Consider the following 25,326-nt stretch of genomic DNA (forward strand, 5'->3'; position numbering starts at 1 on the left):
TGGCAGTATTTATGGACAAGTAACTGAATCTTGAAGGACAGACTGGAGCAGAGTTTATGTTACTCGATTATGCACCAATAGTTTATTTTTATTTTAAGCAGTTCATATATGGTGGTGTCTGCAATCACTAGCACATAAAGGGTTGCTTTACTGAGAATCTATGGAAACAATGATAGTGGTTGTATGGGAGGATTAGTGACTCTGATGCATTTCACCCAACTCATCAGAACTTAATCATAGAGGCGTGAAATGCATCTGAAGCAGGGCTCAGGAGGACCTCATGGCTGAGGCCATTCACATTTCTTTTCACCTATTGAGCTAGTAGTATGCAGCGTCTCTCATCCCCTCATACGTCACTGCCTTCTGTATTAAGCATAAGACAGCCTGCACCCTTATATTGCTGTGAGACACCTTGTGAGGCACTCTAAGTGGCATAGGGTATAACAGTAGTTGTGGTATTCAATTCCACTAGAACAGAAAGTGGGCATACAACTTGTCTGTGCATTTATGCTGCACAAAAGACAAAATTACTTAAAAATATAAAATATCCATACTTTTTTACATCACCTGCCTAATCTGAATAATACATTCACTTTCCTTTACAGCTTAGTTATGGCAATATAGATGTATTACTTGTTGGCACATCACTGATGTTGTGATTAGAGAGTCCCACACTATTTATTTCATAACACTGCATTCACTTTATTGAATTTGATAAGTGTAAAATGCAAAATGATGTAGGTGTGAATTGAAAAGGTATATTTTGATGACTAATGTGACTAATAAGTGCATAAAAGTTACTCACCGTTTCCTCTGTTGTTGCTTGAAGATGACACTTGGCAGGTTATCAGCATTAAATTACTTGTTACATATGAGCACCACCAGCATTATTTATTCACATGCAGCCACCAATCAAAGTCTAGCTAAAGCAAAGTGACGGGGTATCAAAAGCCAAGTGTAAACATTCTGCCTTCCGTGAGGATTATGTATCTGTTTAAACTAGATGATCACTGCTGCGGCACACTTCACCTATAGCAACCACCTTTCAAGGATGATTTATGCATGAGCATTGGTATGCAGGTGCACCCAGGACTTAAGCGTCTAATTTTCTGGTTGTAACTACGAGACCGCGCTCCAATTACTGTGAACTTGGATGTGCAGATCAGGTGAGGTAAGAGTCCAATCGATGGACTAAAAGGTTATATCCAACTAGGTATAGTAAGTGCCAAAGGATGAGGCAGAAGGATAGCAGGAAAAGGTTGCTAAAAGTTGTTGCCATGATTTAACCAAGGCCAAACATCCAAGCTAGAACAAGGGAAAGACATACAGTTTATGTACTAAAGCTGGAGAGTGCAAAAACAGGCTCACTCTGCATAGAAACCAATCAGCTTCCAGGTTGTATTGCCAAAGCTTAATTGAACAAGTTTAGAAGCTGATTGGTTTCTATGCAGAAGTGAGCCTGATTTTGCACTCTCCAACGTTAATAAATAAACTACGTAATCAGGAAAGACTAGTACAGACAGTGTACTAGTAAAGTAGGGATAAGCCAAGTCAGCAAGAGTAGTCAATCTTAAATACAAAAAGGAGGCACACCGCAAACTAACAAACCCTACAATGTGCCCCAAAATAGAAACTTTCTCTTTAATCAGGATGCACATCAAGAATACAGTTACGCTTCACAGATATTATGATTCTCTTTGCAGTCCAGTGATCATGTATAATGCAAGAAGCCAAGGTAAATCCTTGTATCTTCAGCAGTTCATTGCAGGCAATATGGTATTCCTTAAAACCTACTAAAAAAAAATTGAATAGAAATTAACAGCTTGAAGTTGCAATTGCAGCTGCATAGCAACAGTTCAAAGAGTATTAGTTTAACACTGAGATATTCCATTTATTTTTGCCTAAAATACATTAAAATAAATTATTATACATAGAAACTGAGAGCCATTTGCTTCTTTCATGAGCACAGATACAGTGTGGCAAAAAAGTATTTAGTCAGCCACCACGTGTGCAAGTTCTCCCACTTAAAAAGATGAGAGAGGCCTGTAATTGGCATCATAGGTAGACCTCAACTATGAGAGACAAAATGAGAAAAAAAATCCAGACAATCACTTGGCTGATTTGGAAAGAATTTATTTGCAAATTATGGTGGAAAATAAGTATTTGGACAATATCAAAAGTTCATCTCAATACTTTGTTATATATCCTTCGTTGGCAATGACAGAGGTCAAACGTTTCCTGTAAGTCTTCACAAGGTTGGCACACACTGTCGCTGGGCAACACGGACTTTAAACTCCCTCCAAAGGTTTTCTATGGGGTTTAGATCTGGAGACTGGCTAGGCCACTCCAGGACCTTGAAATTCTTCTTACGAAGCCACTCCTTCGTTGCTCGGGTGATGTGTTTGGGATCATTGTCATGTTGGAAGACCCAGCCACGTTTCATGTTCAATGCCCTTGCTAATGGAAGGAGGTTTGCACTCAAAATCTCACGATACATGGCCCCATTCATTCTTTCCTGTACATGGATCAGTCGTCCTGGTCCCTTTGTGGAGAAACAGCCCCACAGCATGATGTTGCCACCCCCATGCTTCACAGTAGGTATGGTGTTCTTTGGATGCAACTCAGCATTCTCTCTCCTCCAAACATGACGAGTTGTGTTTCTACCAAACAGTTCTATTTTTGTTTCATCTGACCATATGACATTCTCCCATATTCTGACCATATTGCTATCTTTGTTCTGGCTGGAGAGATTTACTCTCTCTATTTCTAGGATATCACCAGAAATCAGATATAGGGGAAATTTAAACCTTGGGAATATGATATACAGTACATTTTTCAAAATGGTTAACCCCTTCCCTCCATTGCCTCCCAGCCCTTTAACAGGATCTAAATGCCAGGTGGTGAAGGTGGGAATGTCGATCATGTGAGTGCTGTGATTGACAGTCACAAGTATGTATCAGGAGCTTTCCAGTACTCGCTTGTTACTGTGCTGGCAGCGTGCAGGAAGAACGCTGTCAGCACAGTAAAGTTTTTACCTAGGGACGCATATATGCTGCTGCTCTGTGTTAAAGCCCACCCGCTGAGAGCCTGCAGCCTATATGCGCCAGGTCAGTGGGAAGTGGTTAAAGAACATATGTTATGCTTATAAAACTTTTTATTGAAAGAGTATTGGGATCTTGATGTGAAAAAACAACACATGCTGTTGTCTATTTGTATCCATTTGTCACTGGTCCTATGCGTAGCTAAGCATTCGTAAGTAACATGCAACATAATGCACCCATGTTTCAGTTTATAAGGGCATGTGAAGTAAACTAGTTATATAGCCTATAAACAAAAAAACAGAAACAATCAAGTTGCAGCCATAATGCATTTATATGGTCATGGAACTCCTCAATGACTAATATCTTCAGCAATTGCAGTGTATTGCCATAGAACTATTTTACAGGCATTGACATATAGGCACTCCATAGTAGAGGTGTGTTACACAATTGGTCACTTTTACCCATGTTTCATGCTTCTGCAAGTAGTAGAACCAAGACTTTAAACTTTTGTAGCCATCTTCAGTATTAACACCAAGAAAGTTTAATAACAATTCTTACTGTTTCTTATCATTGTTGAGCAACTGACAGTGGATGCTTCAACTCTGTAAAGCTGCAGGGTCTTTGAATACAAGAATCAAGAAAGAGGAGATAGAACGGATAGAAGCAGTTTACTTATAAAAATAATCTTATTTATAACTAGGTATTTGGATTTTAAATAACATCTGCATTCTGATGGCTCAGAGGATTATTTGAAAACATTCATCAATAAATTTCTTTTTAGTTAGAAATGTTTTATATTTAAGCCCTTTTTAAGTAGAAAGATAATGTATTGAGTATATTTTTTAACATTTATGGGTACTTTTTTGTAATATTCATACTGTGATAGGAGCTCACCTTCAAGGTTAAATGTGTGCAAGCAGAAAACCCATACCTGACCCCCTCCCTAGATTATATAAGATTTACTAAGTTAACAACAGGAGAAGCAGGTCTAAAGAAGGCACTTGACATCAACAGCAATAATGATTGACTCTCTAGGAGTGAGCTAATTTAGTGTGAAATACAGACTTAATCTTGTCAATACCATACTGTCTAGTAGTTTTTGAAAAAATAAAACTCTGATCGAGCAATAAGTACCCTGGACCTGCTTCTTCTGTTGTTGACTTGGTATGGTGTGGTATGGTGTGACCAAGCATGATCTGGGAACCAAAAGTTGCCTTTGTGGGGTTGAATTGGGAAGTTGATCTTCCTTGCTGCAGTAGCTTCTGAAACTTATCATGAAAATCGTATTGGGCTAACTAGTAAGACTAAACAAAGTAAAAGGGTGCATCCATTCCATACAGAAAAAAATGGTAACAATTTGGAAATGGTTTCTTTACAATAAAAGTAGTTAATTTGTAGAATGCTTTAACACATACGGTAGTAACGGCAATGATTGGATTTAAACAAAACAACTGGATAATTTTCTTTCGAACAATAATATTTAAACTATTAAAACTAAAAGCTAATAAAGCTATAGTTTTCCAGAAAATTAAGCTTCCCTCCATTTGAGGATCAGAAAGGGTTTATTTTTCTCCTGTATGCTAACATTAGCAACCATGGGGGTTTTGTTTTGTCAGTCTCTTGACCAGGACCGTAGAATTTGTGAAAGGCTGCAAATAATGGACATTGGTCTTTTTTCATCCTTAATAACTACATAACTAAATGACCTAGCATATGGTCTGGTTACTTCAAATGTCAGCTTCAGAGAACATTTTTTTAATATATCTTTATTTCATAAATGGCAAAGATATGGACACAATATATGGTTATAGGAACATGCAACTTCACCTGGCTATATAGTAAAACCCTAGAAAGGAAGTAATCTGTGTTGCATCTTACTAGAGCTAAGACATCTTTAATCTGTTGGATAATTAGCTCAATAGACCTACAATAATTAGGAACAGAAGGTGATGGTTGACATATTTCTGTTCATCTGAGTGGCACCAGCTCTCAAACAGGAGGAATACCATTTATAGATTGTTGAGTTTCTGTAGACAACGATTGTATAAATGATATGCAAATACTTAAAATGTTTTCAACCTGAGGCCTCAACCCTACTCCAAACATAAAACAATTTTTCAAGAAATTACAAAACAGTAGTAGGTTAAAGATTAACCCACTTATGTAAAATTGTCTTTTTAGTTCACTAGGTGTAAGGTAGCATAATCCACCACAACTGTCAAAAAATGTTTGATTTATGGGGTAAGCCCAAAATGCATGGTACAAAGCTTCACTTGAGTATCCACATTTCAAACAGCAGAAAGAGTAGCTTAGGCCCATGAGGTAAGAGTGGTGTTGGAATAAAGGAGTGATTACAAAATTGAAGCACCATTTCTGAGTGCATTGTGGACTTAATCATCCTCCAGGACAATTGTAGCGAGTTTGAATAGGTATCCATGGTTTTATTAGGAAAGCAGCAAGTTCAACAAAAAGCAAAAATTCTATGACAGGCAAGCTAGGTGGTATACAAGAGAGGATTCAAAAACATCTCTGGGTCAAGAGCTGCTTGTGGAAATGGAGAACATATACAGCACTAGATTAGTATAAGATAACATGTTTTGATCAAGACAGAAATTACAGTACATGTAAGTGAATATACAATGATATGCCATAATTCCAATCCCTTATATATCTTGGGAGAGTAGCTAAATTATAGATCAAGATCATAAAAATATAAGTCCACCATTGATAGGCTACTGCTGTAAGGTACGGAAGCTAATAGAACCTCAATAACCTCAAACTCTTCAAACAAAATATAGATCATTTTAAAGACAGAATGTTTCAAAGAATAGGGAATGCTTGCAACGTGCAAAAACGTTTAGGAAAGCTAAAGTTTGATTAAACTGACCTTATCCATTTAAGATATGCTAAAGCGAGACTAGGTATCATGGGTTGTTTTAAGATAGCATAGCAAGGGAGATACATGTAATCAGTAAGGCTTCCTAGGATTTTAGGTAATCTTTTCTTTGCATCACACAAAGGGATATCAGTTGCTCCATGGTGGTGCAATATGTTTGTTAATATAAAGTGACTTTTTAAGGTTAATGGATTAGCTAAAAATGTTTCCAAAATTGTCAATCAAGGATAATATATAGAGTGAGTGACAGTTTCGAAAAAAAACAGTACTTAATCTATTTAACAGTAGATTTTCAACTCAAAATGTATTTCTTTTTACAAAAACAGAGGTCAAGACATTCCATTTGAGTTACTTATTCAGTTATGAAAGATAATATAATTTAGATGACGACCATTATCTTGAATGCAGCTTTCAATCCTTCACTTGAAATTCTCCATCACTCAGGCCAACAGCTGTTGATCAATCGTGAGCACTTCTTGTCAGATGGCATCCTTCAATTCATTACGGGGTTTATGAGTGTACACACGACTTTTCAATTACCCCCATGGAAAGAAATCACATGATGACAAGTCAGGAGACCTTGGGGGCCATGGCACATTGCCAAAATGTGAAATGAGGTGCCCAGGGCACATGTTTCAAAGAGCTTCCATTGATGCATTGGCAGTATGCGCAGTGACACCGTCCTGTCAAAATAGCGGCTGTGTTGCTGTGATAGACTCACCACTTTGAATAAAGCTGTTGTAAGCAAACAAATTATGTTGTAACGTCCACTGCTTCATTGTGACTGAATTGGTATTCCAATGGAGGGGAAAGGATGCCTAGCTCGTTCCCCTCCCATCACCACTCTACCCGGTCACCCTGTATATGGAAAGGAATGCTCCAGGCAACAGATATATGGAAACAAATCATCCACAATGGCTGTTATCTTTATTAATTTGATACCTAATGTCTTAAAAAGCAGGGAAGGACTCTAGAAGTCAAAATAAGGGGTGTAATGCAAGGTTAAATAGAATAGGGGGAAACAGAGTAAATGTATCTAGTGCAGGGGTGGGCAAACTTTTTGACTTGAGGGCCGCAATGGGTTCATATATTGGACCCGGGGGCCGGACCAAGAGTAGATGAATGATGTGTATGTGTCATCCATAGTAAGTATAGTAATATTCCCCCATAGTAAGCATAGTAATTAATCCCCCATATAGTAATTCATCCCCCATAGTAATTCATCCCCCATATAGTAATTCATCCCCCATATAGTAATTCATCCCCCATAGTAATTCATCCCCCATAGTAATTCATCCCCCATATAGTAATTCATCCCCCCTATAGTAATTCATCCCCCATATAGTAATTCATCCCCCATATAGTAATTCATCCCCCATAGTAATTCATCCCCCATATATTAATTCATCCCCCATATAGTAATTCATCCCCCATAGTAATTCATCCCCCATAGTAATTCATCCCCCATATAGTAATTCATCCCCCCTATAGTAATTCATCCCCCATATAGTAATTCATCCCCCATAGTAATTCATCCCCCATATAGTAATTCATCCCCCCTATAGTAATTCATCCCCCATAGTAATTCATTCCCCATATTAAGTCCCCAAGTTCCCCCTGTGTCAATTCACTTACTTTTGCTCCGCGCGTTCCTCTCGTCGTGTTCCCGCGCCGTTCCGGTGTAGCATGAAAATCTGTCTCCTATGAGGATCTGTCCCCCTCGACGTATCTGCGCATGTGCCAGTTTCAGGCATTAGCAGCCGATCGGCGATCTCATCGAGGGGGGACAGATCCTCATAGGAGACAGATTTTCATGCTACACCGGTCTTCAGGGCGGACTGTGAGAGGAGCCTAGCTCCCCTCACGTTCGTCACGCTGCCCCGCCTACACACATCCTGACAGCCATCCTGACAGTATCACGCTCCGCGGGCCGGATTAAAAGGTCCGCCGGGCCGTATACGGCCCGCGGGCCGTAGTTTGCCCATTGCTGATCTAGTGCCTCAGACATAGGTATGGAGGAAGAAAATTAATTGTTGACTATTAATTTTGGTAAAGGATTATGGTAAATATATTAGATATAGGAGGTAAAAATCTGTCTAGTCAAAAGAACATGATTCCAAAGGAGTCATGCAATTCACATTTATGTTTTTTATAGCACCCTGCACTTGCTTTAATATTTTCAGGGAACACTGGTTATGTACATAACCATTCCATATACATTTACTCTACTGCATGTTTTTTGTGTTTACCTTATAGTGGCTGCATGCAAATGGCTAATGTCTATTAATTATCTGTATTAAATTCAGTAGGAGCCCCATGAGCTGTATACATGTGGATCTGAATGCAGACTGCCTGGTTATGCCCCCTCCGACATCCTGGTGCTCTCTATTGATCAGTGTGGCAGTCCATTACAATAAATGATCAGTAGAGAGGTTCAGGAGGTAGGGAGCAGGGTGAGGCTTAGCTTTACATATACCTTAATAAACCTACAGTATATTTCTAGACTTAGTTTAGCCTACAGTGTGCACTGAAGAAAACCTCTACATATATATTTTTCACTATCTGTTTAAGTAAAAGCAATCTGTTTAAGTTATCCAGTCTTGCTATGGTTTAACCTGAAAACATTGTTCTCAGCTTGTCATGGTGAGAAAGACTAGGCCTTGTTTGAATCACAAAGGGGCATGGCTTGCCACCAAAATGTATGGATCATACACTTTGTTGCATAAAGCAAGAAACCCTAGAGCAAATCACTGAATCTGCAATTGATCAAGGACAGATGGTCATGAACTGCATATTACTAGAAAGTTGTGCATGTAACTAGAGCGCTGCAGTCTAACCAGATAGAATGTGTAATGGAAGAAGCTACCATTTTACTAGAGAAAGTGTAATGTAATTAAAGGGCCTGCAATATTACTAGAGAAAGCTCTAAGTTGTAGGAGAAATTGCTATGATATCTCAGAGACTTCCATATTGAAAACACTAAATGTGGCAGCCTTATGGGTGACATTTATTTTTTTTTCTCAATAAAGATTTATTAAGTTGCATGTTTAGTACAATCTGTATACAGAATGTAAACTACTGTTACTTCTATAAAAAAAAAATAGTGAGTAGCATTACATTAATGTGGATAATAACATCAGGTTGTCATTAACATATATATTATAATAAATGATGGAAGACTTTTAATGTAGTCTGTCTATGGTTCTGGATGTGACATCACAATTCATATTAGAGAGCTATGAACAGCACCTGAGAATGCTGGACTAGAGATTGCTTTCCCTCTACAGTATAATAGCATCATCTTCCACATTTAATATAACAAAGCAGGAGATATGCCAGTGTTCTCAAAAAATACAAATGGGCAAAGTATGCCTTTTATTAGAAGTATAATAACCCAATAATATTCACAAAAATATGTCCCAATGTTTGCTGTCTTCAGACAGACCGACTATGGGCTTGATTTACTAAAACTGGAGAGTGCAAAATGTGGTACAGCTTTGCATGGCAGCCAATCAGCTTCTGCCTACAGCTTGTTCAATTAAGCTTTGACAAAAAAACTTGGCAATGGTTGGTTTCTGTGCAGAGCTGCAGGAAATTTTGCACTTTCCAGTTTTAGTAAAGGCAAACCCCTTGTGTCAGGAATTATCCAGCCATTTACAATCATGGGAAAAGGATATTGTTTTTATACTCAACATGTGCAGGACTTCTGCAGACTAAAATCTGGTGCGCACAATGAGAAGATCTAACAAAAAAAAGTATTTGGAGCGATCATCCAATAATCTATTTGAGAGCCTATCGCAACAGTTCATGCGAAAATATGCAGAGGGACGAGCACGCAAATTATTTTTCGTAAGATAACAGAACAATTTTTGTGTAATTAGTATGGTATTTGTATAAGAAAAATCAGTGACCAAGATCATGCATGCTCGGAAACTAAAGAATACATTACATCACCTCCGAAGTTGTATTCCATCTTACAACAAACTTTAGTAACCTATTTATTTTTGATATGAGACTAGCATGCAAATAAAAAAGGACAATCATTCATCCGATATTCTCACCGTGTGTACTAGGCATTAGATTTTTGGTTTCCTCTTCATTTACTTGATCAAATGAGGGGTTCAGTGTCTTTACCTCAGCACATTCGCTCATCCTACCTTGTTAGATTGGGGAAAAACATACAGGCTGATATACCCATTTAGACAAGACATACGTGATTTATGAAAAAAATTCTTGAAATTATTAAGATAAACTAAATGCCCCACTAAACATATACAAAACACTTAAAATTCTTTTTTTTTTTAAATGGAAATCGTTTCATCCTTATACCATTTGTAAAAAAAGTATTTCATTAATTCCTATAGGTACGGTACCAACAGTAATTAACAAACCGTTTAAAGTCCAACTAAACTTTCAGTTTAAATCAGCAGAATATATTCCAGGCAGTGCCGGCACAAGGCCATCTAGCGCCCAAGGTGAATATGCCAAATGGCGCCCTCCCCAAGATGTGTGAGCATTGTGTGTCTGCAAAAATCCCAACCCCGTAAAAATTTGAGCTCTAATCTGCACGCTTACACCCTAACCATGAATGACCTTTGAAAGCCAAATTCACCAAAACAAAAATTCCCCCACTTCCCAGTACAAATTCCACCCCCTCATTGAACTCCCCAACCCTACATAAATCTATGCTCCCCCCATCCACTCTCCCAGCTCAAATCCTCTCCTTCCCCAAATTCCCCCTCCTAGAATAAATCCTCTGATCCTCAAATTTCCCTGCTGAGCGCATATTCCCCTCAACATCCCTACTAGCATAAATCTTCCTCTCAAATCCCCCCTCCTAGCACAAATCCCCCTAAATTACCCATCCTAGCACGCACCCCAAATCACACCCAGCACAAATCTTCTTCCCCACAAATTTCCTCTCCTAGAACAAACCTTACTCCCCATCACCCCTAGAATTCCCCCTCCCAGCACAAATTTTCCCTCATCTTCTCTTCCAGCACAAGTCCCCCTTTCTCATTTCCAGCACAAATCCCCCCAAACTCCTCCCCTAGTACATATCCCCCCTATCATCCCTAATAACCCCCCCTCAAATTACTTTCCTAACACATACTGTATCCCCCCCAAAAAAGTTTCTCTTCTGAGTACAGATACTGTCCTCTCTATCACAAATATATGCTACTCCGTCTCCATCTCCCCCCTCCAATTGTGTACCCAGTTTATTTCCCACTCCATCACACACAGACCTCATATACAATGCTGCTGTGGGAGGTTGAAAGCAGCTTCCCCCAGGCCCCTCCTGAACTGTGAGGTGTCAAGAAGAGGAGGAGCCTGGGGGAAGCTGCTTTTAACTTTTGACACTCAGCCAGCATGGAGAGGTGTGGAGGTGTGGGATAGCGGCCGCACAGACTCACAGCAGAGATTGCAGTAGCTGCCAGATTGCGCTGGGCTCTGTCTCCTCTCCAGGTTCTTCCTCCTGTTACTGGCGCACTCCTCGATCTGTCACATCGGAATGAGCAGGGTTTGCTTACCTGGCCCCATCTCCTCCTAGCAAAGAATGTGGGTAGGGGGCGGGTGAGCAAACCCTGCTCAGTCCAATGTGACAGTCTGGATCAAGGAGCACGGCAGTGACAGGAGGAAGAACCTGGAGGAGAGATAGAGCCAAGTGCCCAGATTGTAGCAGCAGAAACTCTTCATGGGGAGCCCCCCCTCCTTACATGGAACCACCCTGTCCAGGCAGCCACCCCTTCTGCCCACCCCTAGTCCCAGCCCTGATTCCAGGGGGTAACACAATCAAAGACATGTCCTGGTAAGATAGGCCAGCCTTTCTTAACCAGGGTGCCCAGGCACCCTGGGGTGTCTTGAGGTTTCTTTAGGGGTGCCTTGGCAAAATGTCTAAGCATTGCACAAAACTTGTATACAAGCCAGTGGGTAGCACACGCCTGCCTTTTAGTTGCACAAAGCCACAGGTTTTCATTGTGCGCCATTATGAACTTCTAGCCAGAGGCGTCCTGACAACCAATGACATCATCAGTTGATATTGAGGGTATCAGTTGCCTGCACAGCATCCTTGTCTGACCCTCCCCTGCCCCTCTCCATCAGTGTTGGGGTCACATTAGCTCAGTGATGGAGTAAAACTGAGAGAAACACTGTAATACTAGTCAGGACCAATGTGAAAAAGTGTATTTGATTTGAAAGAATAAATCACCTCTCTTGTTGGGTGTCCATGTGTGGATGTTGCTGCGCTATATAAAACTGAACAGTTTTTTACATTTTAGAATGGGGTGCCTTGGGACTGTCCATAATTTTAAAGGGTGCCCTGACTGAAAAAAGGTTGGGAAACACTGAGATAGGCTATATGCTTTCTTTATAGACTTGGGCCAGTTTGCCATAGGCAAGTGATTTTATGACAGGTATGTGTAGAATGCTCACATCTATTATTTAATTTATTTCAGGGAAGTCCAAGGAAATACACCCCTGATTTTGGAAGAAAGCTTTATCCCAAGAAGAGAGGGCACCAGGAAACTAATTGCAACTCTTGATTCTGACACGCTAAGGCATGTGTATGGTGAGCTGGATTTGGAGATCTTGAGTGGAGTCTAAACGAATTGCAGTTTTTGCATTTCCACATTAATGTTCACAGTATAATGACCCTAAGAAATTAGAGAGTGCTGAACAACTTTATAAATATGTGTAATAAGAGGTTTCAGTATACCAAATAATCAGCGTAATAAAAAATCCCAAATTAAGTTACAGAAATACATTTTAGTATGGCAGACATTATATGGACAGTCTCCATTTTCATAGCTTTACCTTTACTTTCTTGTTATAGCAGTTTTATGGTATGTCTAAATATGAACATGCATTCCAATATGCATCAGAATCTGACCACTCTATCCAATGCACTCTAACTGACCTGGTCAGAAACACCCCCGTCTTTCTCTACAGTAAGTGTGCGGGAGGAAGTTTGTGATAGGACTAGTTCACACAGGAAAACTGAAGCGTACACCCATGTGACAGCCATGTGATGGCCATGTTTTGCCTGCTGAAGATTTACAGGTGTTCCATGCATCTGTGTGCAGGCAGTCACATTCATTTCAATTGGGATGCAGTGGCTGCACAAACACAGCTGCTGCTCCCAATTTGACATCCGTGAGGGTGTGGGTGCAGGTCTCTGAATTCACACTGGCATCCCCTCTCTTGCTTTTCAGGTGACAACTAAAAATCTAGTGATCAGAGTCAACAGGACAATTAGAGATGGTGACTCTCCCTAACATGGGCTTAGACAGCAATAAAAACTTGAGAGTTCCAAGTCTTACATAGTCTTCTATCCAAAACTAAAAAGTCTTATTCTATCCAAAACGAAAAATAGAGGTTTTGCCATTTGTCACAGTATATCATAAAAATATAGCATTTCATGACCATATGGAGAAAAAAGGCACCTATTATATATATATATATATATATATATATATATATTCTTTTTCTGACCTACACAATGGTCATTGGCAGGTTTATCAACATGACTCTTGGTTCATACTTGACATACACTCCCATTATATATATAGAAGAAGGTCGGTGACAAAGTATGCCTCTGGATCTCTTCCTATACATTTTATATGACAGGGTTGTAGCTAAGAAGATCTGGTAGGACTTGCAACCCATGTGTCTGCAGTATCTAATTGAGCTCCTTGATCTCCGCTGTCTGTATCACCGTCATGCCTGTACCAACAAAATTCATCTTACTGTGTCTTCTCTAGTGTTGTTCTGAGAATAGTAATTCTTTTAAGACCATCTTTTAGAAGAAAAAGAAAGCACTGCAGCACAGAAAGTTTCATTAAAGATGATTCATAGTAGTGAATAACATGGAAGTCACAAAGAGTTCAGAAATACCTTGTAGCTCATTGTTTCATGGAAGGATTTATAAAGCCACGGTTATGAGAGCAGACAAATATACAGAACATTAAACTTCTTGCTCCCAGGTAAGAAGCCACACATTATCTACTGTCTCCTTGTTCTATGCTGGAACAAATGGCAATTTGTGACAAGTTAAACATACTACTGTATCATTCACAATAATATATCTGACTATCCAATGACTGCTATCCTTTTAGTCATCTCAATAATAATTGTTCTTTAGTTTTGCAATGTTTTCTTCAAATCCTTTATGTAAACGCAAAGAGCCCCTTACATTTTTGTATGCATGCATTTGTTCACTGGCTTTTTCAAGAGATGTCAACATGTTCACTTGCTTTACATGACAATAATAAAGCATTTGCAGTAGAGATTACATGGATGTTTTTTCTTTCTTTTGTAGAACTCTTAATAATTTTTATCAAAAAAATATTAAAAAGTATAAAAGCACACAAGAACATGCCTGATAGCCCTCTTACAGTGCCACAGGACCCATCAGTGGTATGACTTTCTGAAAGTTGGTAAATGCTTTGACTTAGACAGCTTTCTCCCAACCTAATGGGACTCAGGTCAGCAGTATGCCCTACATCATGGAATGGGGTACATGACTTGCTTTCTAGAACCATACAATAATCCAAATCAGCCACCCTAAGGTTCTGTTTTTCAGCATGTATTTAATCTTAAATCTGATCTGTAAGTACAATATAAAGATGGCTGGATAATAATAAAGGGACATACCAAACTATTGTCCATTGCTTTATTTAAATTGTAAAAACATATATATGGTTTACACCTACATACAGAGTATATATATATATATATATATATATATATATATATATATATATATACACTATATTGTCAAAAGTATTGGGATGCCTGCCTTTCTGCCTTTACACGCACATGAAGTTTAATGGCATGCCAGTCTTAGTCTGTAGGGTTCAATACTGAGTTGACCCACCCTTTCCAGCTATAACAGCTTAAACTCTTCTGGGACGGCTGTCCACAAGGTTTAGGAGGGTGCCTATGGGAATGTTTGCCCATTCCTCCAGAAGCGCATTTGTGAGGTCAGGCACTGATGTTGGACAAGAAGGCCTGGATTGCAGTCTCCGCTCTAATAGGTGTTCTCTTGGGTTGAGATCAGGACTCTGTGCAGGCCAGTCAAGGCCAGTCAAGTTCCTCTACCCAAAATTCGCTCATCCATGCCTTTATGGGCCTTGCTTTGTGCAGAGGTGTGCAGTCACATTGTAACAGGAAGAGGCAATCCCCAAACTGTTCCCACAAAGTTGGGAGCATAAAATTGTCCAAAATGTCTTGGTATGCTGACACCTTAAAAGTTTCCTTCACTGGAACAAAGGGGCCAAGCCCAACCCCTGAAAATCAAACCCACACCATAATCCCTCCTCCACTAAACTTTACACTTGGCACAATGCAATTAGGCAAGTACCGTTCTTCTGGCAACCGCCAAACCCAGACACATCCATCGGATTGCCAGACAGAGAAGCGTGATTTGTCACTCCAGAGAACACATCTCCAATGCTCTAGAGTTGAGTGGCGGTGTGCTTTACACCACTGCACCCGACACTTTGCATTGCACTTGGGCATGTAAGGCTTGGATGCAGCTGCTTTGGTGTTAATGAAATTAACAACAGGTGCACTAGATGGGCAACAATGAGATGACCCCCAAAACAGGAATGGTTTTACCTGTGTAGGCCACTGACTTTTTTTCACTAATTTTGCATTTGGCTAGGGTCAGTGTTACTACTGGTAGCATGAGGCCATACCTGGACCCTACAGAGGTTGCACAGGCAGTCCAACTCCTCCAGGATGGCACATCAATACGTGCCATTGCCAGAAGGTTTGCTGTGTCTCCCAGCACAGTCTCAGGACCATGGAGGAGATTCTAGGAGACAGACAGTTACTCTAGGAGAGCTGGACATGGCTGTAGAAGGTCCTTAACAATCAGCAGAACTGGTATATGCTCCTTTGTGCAAGGAGGAATGGGATGAGCACTGCCAGAGCCCTACAAAATGACCTCCAGCAGGCCACTGGTGTGAATGTCTCTGACCAAACAATCGGAAACAGACTTCATGAGGGTGGCCTGAGGGCACGACGTCCTCTAGTGGGCCCTGTGCTCACTGCCCGACACATAGAGATTGATTGGCATTTGCCGCTGAACACCAGAATTGGCAGGTCCGCCACTGGCGCCCTGTGCTTTTCACAGATGAGAACAGGTTCACAGTTTCCACTTACCAGGAAACTATTCTACATATCCTGGCTTATACCAAGAATACGTCTGAAGAATACATGGCGAATCTAAATACAAGTTTGAATTATATGGAAACCTAGGATCATATAGCTAAAAAATACCCCATTGCCTTATATGGTTCCCTATGTGCCAAAATCACCCAGATATGAGGACGCCAAGTGCTTTTAAATGATTTTACTTGTTTGATATGTTCACCGTGCTTATGTTTAACTTCCCCATGATCTATGTGATCAAATAAAGTACTCTCTGTAACTATTGAACCTATATTACTCCGCGTGGATTTTTAAGTAACCTCTTTTCTTTGGGTGGTGTTGCTCTTGTCACACTACCATATTGTCTACTATGCACTTCCCGGTTTATGAATCCACACTTCTATGATAAGTGAGTTGGAGATAGCACTAGGACACAAACTATTTGTGACATTACAGGTGGCTTTTTTCTGTTCTATTTTTGCAATGAGAACAGGTTCACCCTGAGCACATGTGACAGACGTGAAAGGGTCTGGAGAAGCCGTGGAGAATGTTATGCTGCCTGTAACATCGTTCAGCATGACCATTTTGGTGGTGGGACAGTGATGGTCTGGGGAGGCATATCCATGGAGGGACACACAGACCTCTACAGGCTAGACAATGGCACCCTGACTGCCATTAGGTATCGGGACAAAATCCTTGGACCCATTGTCAGACCCTACGCTGGTGCAGTGGGTCCTGGGTTCCTCCTGCTACACGACCTCATGTGGCGAGAGTATGCAGGCAGTTCGTGGAGGATGAAGGAATTGATACCATTGAATGGCCCCCACACTTGCCTGACCTAAATACAATAGAACACCTCTGAGATATCATGTTTCGGTCCATCCAACGATGTCAGGTTGAACCTCAGACTCTCTAGGAGCTCAGTGATGCCCTGGTCCAGATCTGGGAGGAAATGCCCCAGGACACCATACGTCATCTCATTAGGAGCATGCCCCGACATTGTCAAACATGCATACAAGTACATGGGGGCCATACAAACTACTGAGTACCATTATGAGTTGCTGCAATGAAATTTCAGCAAAATAGACTAGCCTGCTGCAAAATTTTTCACTTTGATTTTCAGGGTGTCTTTGAATTCAGTCCTCTGTAGGGTGATAATTTTCATTTCCATCAAACGACTGGCATTCTTACATTTAATGTTTTTGAGCAGTGTCTGTATATATATATATATATATATATATATATATATATATATATATATATATACAGTATATTAAGTATTTTTCAACTATTTGTCTCTACATATGTCCATTTTAAACAAGTTCAAGGAGGTTTAAAAGAATGCACATTTATACGGAATGTGGTTGGATATTTGGAATAAAAAATAATCAATATAACATACTTATATTGCCTAATCCAGACTTTTCTGGACTATCCAGAATATACATGCCTAATTCAGACTTTCCTATCTAGAGTCTATTTAGACTTTATCACAGATTGCATACCTATAAATATATGCATTACTTGTACAAGATGACATTACATAATTTATAACATAATCATTATATAGTCTTATTCTGTTTACATCACATTTTAGCCTCTAATATTTTGTACTTGCACTTGTACTTGAGGGCTGTCTGAGCTTTATTATAGCCTGTGATTTAATGTAATTAAACCTTTAATTGTATTTAACCTTTGGGTATTTGGTAGTTATCCTCCAGTGTTTTTCTCAATATCGCCATAGCAATTTTCTCTGCTATACCCTTGGTTTTACCTTCTATAATCTCTTCAAACAAAGTGTTACTCTGGAATCCCGTCATTTACTGGAAGGGGATTTAACAGAAGTACGTAACTGTCAACATACAATCATTCTGATATTCGGATACCTACACTGGTTTTCTGATGATTACTTATTTGCAGTATAGGTTACCTAGCTTTGGTTGAAATTAATATTTTTCTTGATACAAAATAATTTAATTTACTTTTGTTTCAAAGGATGTCTCCAAACAATAGGTACAGTATTTCAGTATTAATGCTCGGAAAGGTAACTGGAAATTTATATGACATCAAAGTTGCATTAATGTTTAATCAACTCTGCCTTCATTAAGTAAAGTTACTGCCTTCCGGCTTGCACACAGGAAAATGTTGTATCCATAGGGCATGTTCTCAGATTTTAATGACATGGTGAAATCACATGGTAAAAAGAAAAAAAATTGTTCAGGCTTTCTATCAGTCTTACGTACATCATTTTATAAGGAAGAACACAAGCCCAGAAGCTAATACATATAAAAAATGTATTATTTTTGTGTCTTTATTCCTATCCCTAGTACACTGTTTAGCCAAGGGAATAGAACCACTATTTACTGCTGAAGATCTGAAGCTTTCATTGTCACTCTCCCTGCCATCAGCTTGATCATTAGACTACAGATAAACATTACTACAGTGATATGGAGCATCCTGTACTCTTCTATAAAATTGGCTAACCAGATTCTTGTTAAATTGGCTAACCAGATTCTTGTAAAATTGGCTAACCAGATTCTTGTAAAATTGGCTAACCAGATTCTTGCTAATTTTGAATATGTTTACAAGCATTTAAAGCTAACCTTCAGGCAAACAGCTGAAAAGACATATATGTATGGGAAATGTGTTACCTGTTAAAGGATTTGCATTTCTGTCCATCTATTTTTGAAATGTACACAGCCGAGCACACAACAGAGCCCAGCATGGTGACCTGATGTTTCTTTGCTGCAGCTAACAACACACTAAGTAATCTCCTTGCCACCAGTTTGACTAGACAGTGAGGGAACAGCAACAGCACCAGAAAGGTCCCAAGAACTGCCTCAACTGCTATTGTACCATGATTACAAGAGGCTAAAATCAAGTCTAATTCAGGCATTTACACTATTTACATTTAAAATAAACATAATGAGGGGAATTTATTAAAACTGGGGCAGCCAGACTCTAGAGTAGTTATGCATGGCAACAAATCAGCATCTGTCTTTCATTTTTAAAGCTTAACTGAACAAGCTGAAGATAGAAGTCGATTTGTTGCCACACACAACTGCTCCAGATTCTGTCTCCTTCAGTTCTATCAGAGCTGAAGAAGACAGAATCTGGAGCAGTTGTGCGTGGCAACGAATCGACTTCTATCTCCAGTTTGTGGAGGAAGTTATCGACTTCTATCACCAGCTTGTGGAGGAAGTTATCAACTTCCTCCAGTGAATACTGAATGTGAACAAGTACAATTAACTATCAAATTGACAGTTTTGGCTGGGATTGTGGACCCTCTGTGCAGTCTACATGTAGGTGGAGGCATGAGCCCTGCAAGGGCTTATGCAAGGGGCATAGGTTTTGCTGCAGGACAGCTCCGCGGTTGTTGCCATGTGAGACACTGGTGAAGACACTGGAAAGAACCATAGCAAAGTACCAAATCATTAAGCAGCTTCGGAATTGGAGACAGGCAGATGGTGGGAAGAAGCGGAAAGAGAGGTCAGATACAAAAATGGATAAAGAGGAACTGTGGAACTTGGGAAAATTGAAACTTGGGGACATGGGAACTCAGGGGCACTGGGCGGCACAGGGGTCACTGGAGACACAGAAGTACAGGGTGCCACAGAAGAGAGTGCGCAAGGTGACAGTCTCAGGAAGAGCATTTGGATACTAGGAGCACTCAAGGCTGGGGCCTGCAGCTAGCAATTAAGCCTAATGCTCAGGCTAGGCATGTTAGCCTAAGCATAGCCTAAATGAAAAGGAAAATTGACAAGGTTGGCAGGGAATGGCTATAACGTTGGCTATATTAATCAGCAAGTGAGATGTGAAAACACCAATAGCTTCCAGTCCTCTGCAACAGCAAGGTATGAACAGACTGAATGTTTGTAGAATCCCAAGCATTTATTTATTAACAGTCCCCCCGTTTATCTTCGTTCATTATCTTTCTAATTTCTTTATTTCTTTTTCAGCTCTCTATCTTCCGCCTCTTAAATCTTTCCATCAGTATTCATCACATTTATTATCCAACAACCCGCACTAACCCGTCAAACCCAGTTGTCATTCTTTCCACCCATAGCAACCCTATTGTCTGGACCTTTTTACCCAACCTTATCCATCTTTGCTGTACCTCCTCTGGCTATACCTTGCACACTTTTCTGAACCCAATAACCCCAAAACTTTTTTTTTCAATAATCTACTTGAACATCTCATTACTGAACCATATGGTTATATATCTTTTTTTGTTGTAAGAATTTTTAGTCCACCAATATGGACCCTGCTGACTGGAACATTGTAAGGTTTTCTTTTAGTGGAACATATGCAGCTTTAAAACACCAACAATTCTCTCCAACATCCTATGCCTTTACATTGGAACAATTGTACCTAACCATTGTTACAATGTGGGAATTCATTACTGGAGCCATTTGCTAGGATTCAATCTTATTACCTGCATAAAGAAAAAACATGCTTCAAGAATATGTATGCACCGGTGAAATCAAATTTATTGAGCCAATAATAAATATAACCTGGCATAAGTCATGGGCTGAGCTTGTCATAAAGAACTGACTGAGGCAAGAAACTAAATTGTGGCAAATTTGGGGAACACTAAGGGTAGGTACACACCACAACATGTGAGTCGGTGTCTGTCTATTGATATGAGCTGTCATAGTGTGTTATGGTGCGCAGACGTGTGCTGCCATGTAATATTAAAATGTATTGCAGTGCTCACTTTTTTTCCTGCCTTATTTTCACTTCTATGTATTGTAACCCATTGTTTTGCCTGTATGGTTTTTTGCAGAACACACCAGTGCAGGACATTGTGTGAACAGGCCCCATACAAAGCAAGGATTTTTGCACTGGGACTGAATTGGGCAGTGTTGCCCAACATAGCCCAATGGGGCTGGTGTGAACAAGTCCCAAATTACAGACTCATAATGTAACAGTGGGAATCACACATTATTTGTAAAGTTGAGGAGGACATTATATACTATTGTAGTACATCTCTAGGAATGATGATCAGGTTCACTGCAACCACGAGTTTACGGTAGATCCTGTGAGTTTGATATCCGCAGTGGATTAATGTGGAGGTTTGAATGGGAGATTTTTATTTAAACTATAATTCAATGTATGGCCCTTTAACTGTAGCTAGCAGGCTTAGGGACCAAGGGACCAATAAGGAGGCTTTTGGCTAAGCCAGTCTAGTCCACAGAGCAGCCATCCTGTCCGTGTATTGGAAGCTACTGTAGGGATAAAATAGGGAAAACTAACAACCTGCATTGGATTAGGATCAGTTAGGCAACTGTACTGCCGTATAGTTTTGCATCAGCAAAAACAGGAGCAGCATCATTGAACTACTGGTCATTTTCTCTATGCCAGTCAAAGTGGGCCTGTTACAATTTGGTGAAAACAGGTGTTGCTGCTAAAACTACTTGAAATAAAACTTTTTTTTTTTTACCAAACTGCAGTGATTCATATTGGGATGCTGCTGCTGTATTTAAGACAAACTAGAAGTAAAATATCATGTTGTAGCCAAATATGCACTTACAAATGTCATTGAGGCTGTCAGTGAAAATAGTACTGTTTCATAAAAGCACAAACAGCTTTAAGGGATCCCTCAAGCCTGTTATTTTAAGGATTGTTGTATTTCAAATGTTTTTCTTGAAGCCACATGGAAGGACCTTCTCCTTGCTGTATGGTATTTAAAAAAATGGAATTGATACATGTCCTTCGTGGCATTGCCCAGCTTCCCACCATTTTTTTACAGTAGTTTGGCCATTAGTCCTTAAAATAGCCATAGCTTACTAACAAGAATTGCCTCCTACAGTATATACTTTCATGGGACTCATGGCTAAGTTTGGGTTTGCTCATTTTCAAACAGGACATGCCAGATCCTTGACAAATTAAACCCAGGCAAATTTGCTCATCCCTATTTAATTCAAAAGCACAGGGACTTGTATTTTTAGGTTTATTTGCCATTGTATTTATCTAAGCAGAAATACATTTTATTTACTATTAGATCAGAGCTTTTTGTTCTACATATGTTTTTCAGGTCAGTGACTTATAAAGGGGAGGTTGGTTATGTCAGGTCACTTAGCACTCAGCTTTTGCTAAACACATATATATATAATACTCTTAGATTGTAAGCTCCAAGGAGCAGGGCCCACCTAACCTTCTTGTATTGAACTGTATTGTTGCTGTATTGTCTCCTGTTATATTGTAAAGCACTGAGCAAACTGTTGGTGCTATATAAATCTTGTATTATAATAACAATAATAATAATATTTATAAATGGCACTCAAGCCATTTATTTTATTAAAATGACCTTCCCAAGTCAATCTTCCTAAGCTATAACCTTCCACATTTGTCAAAAAATTCAAATGTTGCTCACTTGCTTACTGCTTTTCTCAGAAGTCAACTTTCAATGATCCCCTACAACAGAAGTTTCATTTTTGGAGAAATATTCTCTAAGACTCATTCACTTCTAAAGGGACACTGCAGCTATTCTTATTGCAGCATTGACACTGCACCATATGGTTATACTGAAGGTTGATGCTCCAATTCAGAAATCAGCATGAGAAAGGACAGTGTGGAATAAACAATGCTTTCTTCAGAACAGAGAAATCTATGAATCTGCAAAAAACAATTGCTAAAATTCTTGTAATGTATGCTGTTCCCTTAGATGGGATTGCTTCTTTTCTTCATAGCAATATAGAAAAGATCCCTTTTTACTTTCTATACTACAACCTAAATGTTTAGTGACTGGGAATGCCTTGACATTTTGCAGCTTTCTTCTAAAATGATATTTGCAGTCTCAGTTTTTCAAGTAGTTAAAAAAAGCTTTAAAGGAGAACCTAACTCCCTAAAACAACAATGTCTTAGTCTCCATCACCCCACCCTATCTTCTAGCACTTTTGAATTTCCGGCCTAGGCTAAGCCTGGCTGCCTGCTGGAATTTCTAAGGCACAGCTATCCCAGGAAGTGAATGCCCAGGCATGGGATCCACCACATGAGCACAGATGCAATGTCTGTCTCAACCAGATCCCAAATTCCTGAAAAAGACCAGTATGACATCTGTGCATTCACCGTCTTTTTTTTTTAGAACAAGTATGAAAGGGAGGTAATTTAGGAGTGGTTAAGTTTCACATTAAAGTGTATGGAAGGTGTCCTACAAACTTTTATAAATGTCAAATAACATAAATAGGGTCAAACAAAAGAGAAAGGGCACACCAGTCTAGCGCATTATCCCAGCGGGTTTATTGGTTGTATAAAAAGCTAAAAACATACTCACAAATATAAGTAGTATATGGCACGTAAAATCAACACTTGTGGCACAGAGGATGTGAAGACTCAAGTGGACCCAACACCAGGAGAAGTGCTGTCCAGGATCCAAGACAGGAAGTTGAAAATAAGTGAGCGCTCAATCAACACAGGGAATAGCGACCATGCACCAAAGGCACCATATAAGACCTTCAGGTAAACAGTAATATACTAAAAGGGTGCAGCTCTGGTAAAAATCACAAATATAATGTATATATGCTAAATTCATATATAGATAATTAATCATCAATAAGGTGACATTGTGCAAATTCATATGCAACTAGAATCTGTGACTAATATTGCAAAAAAAAAAATTTTTGAGCATACCAAAAGGTGACAGTGTGGTTGAAATCACAGACGGACGCATAGACGTCCACAAATTAATGAGCCTTGTATATAAATAGATAAGTAAGGTGACATTGTGCAAGCATATATGCCACTATATTGTGTGGCTAATATCTTGAAAGATCTATAACCAATCTAAATGAGTCCAAAAAATGTGAACAAGATCGCTGATGATCTTCAGGCATCCAATAACCGGAAATGTGAAAAAGGTGAGAAAATAAGGTAAAGACTGCGCACTCACCAGATACGCAATCTTTATGTGCATTTGTATATCATAAAAACTCATCAGACGCCCTCACATAGGTCTGGTCAGATCTGGTCATGTAGCCTCCACTGCTTCATAATCCATACTCCAATAGCATACGCTCTGCAATCATGATGAGCTCCCACAGGGGCTCAAAAAGCAGAGGAAGCCAATAGTGTAGTATGTCAAGGATATTTATTCCAAAGTTCAGGCAGATGGGCATAAAAGAGTAAGACTGGCCAAATCAGGATGGCTGCCGGGACTCCTCGTGGTGCCGGCGGTGTAGCGTCAATCAATAATAAATATCCTTGACATACTACACTATTGGCTTCCTCTGTTGCTTGAGCCCCTGTGGGAGCTCATCATGATTGCAGAGCGTATGCTATTGGAGTATGGATTATGAAGCAGTGGAGGCTACATGACCAGATCTGACCAGACCTATTTGAGGGCGTCTGATGCATTTTTATGATATACAAATGCGCATAAAGATTGCGTATCTGGTGAGTGCGAAGTCTTTACCTTATTTTCTCACCTTTTTCACGTTTCTGGTTATTGGACGCCTAAAGATCATCAGCGATCTTGTTCACATTTTTTGGACTCATTGTGGCACAGAGGATGTGAAGACTCAAGTGGACCCAACACCAGGAGAAGTGCTGTCCAGGATCCAGGACAACTTACGCGTTTCGAGAGTATCCCCTTTTCATGGGTCTTTTACCAATATGTTTACCAGATTAAAAAGGAGAAAATAAGGGAAGCTCAATGTTAGGATTTACATACACTTTAAGTATCAGGATTAGGAGAAATTTTAGGACTGACTTTAGGGATTGAGTATTGAGGACTTTAAAGGGCTCTTTTAGGGTTAGGTTAAGAGATAGGGTTAAGTTGTTCTCATTGCTCAGTGTTGGAGGTGTTGCACTGAAACTACTAGGTTTTGTGGGTTAGGCAGAGATCAAATGTGGCAAGGAAAGTGGACAGGAGTGAGGTAAGATGAGTATTTGCTGTTGGAGTGGAAAAGAGGGCTTAACTTTTTTCTTGCACTGCAAGGCTGAAAGAGGAAATATTAATTTAAAATAATTTTCATTGGACTTAAAGCTTTCTTCTGATTACAAAATAATTGCTATTTATTAAAGTGGAACTTTAATCAGAAAATTAAGTCCTGCTAGGTCACTTCAGGCTGGCCCCTTTTGTAGGTATAGCTATGTAAAACATTAAAAACAAGTGCCTATACTATTTTAATCCAGTAATACTGTGCTCTGCAAGTGCTCAGTTGCTCTCTATTTTTTCGACCCTGTGCCAAAAACGTAGAGGCCAATCTGCTGACAGCCTAAAGATTTACTGCT

The 25,326-nt window shown here is 39.6% G+C and overlaps 1 protein-coding gene across 1 annotated transcript in view; it reads left to right on the forward strand.

Annotated features, from left to right (window-relative positions):
* Window positions 1-14,227, forward strand: part of F13A1 (coagulation factor XIII A chain) — a 212,418-nt gene extending 198,191 nt beyond the window's left edge. Inside the window, exon 15 of the mRNA XM_089682198.1 lies at window positions 12,393-14,227. Within this exon, the coding sequence (XP_089538324.1) occupies window positions 12,393-12,540 (148 nt within the window). The 3' untranslated portion in view covers window positions 12,541-14,227. The remainder of the gene's footprint in view (window positions 1-12,392) is intronic.
* Window positions 14,228-25,326: the final 11,099 nt, after the last annotated feature.

Source organism: Staurois parvus, unplaced genomic scaffold (genome assembly GCF_062004578.1).
Source record: "Staurois parvus isolate SC_StPar_1 unplaced genomic scaffold, SC_StPar_1.0 ptg000287l, whole genome shotgun sequence".
NCBI lineage: Eukaryota > Metazoa > Chordata > Amphibia > Anura > Ranidae > Staurois > Staurois parvus.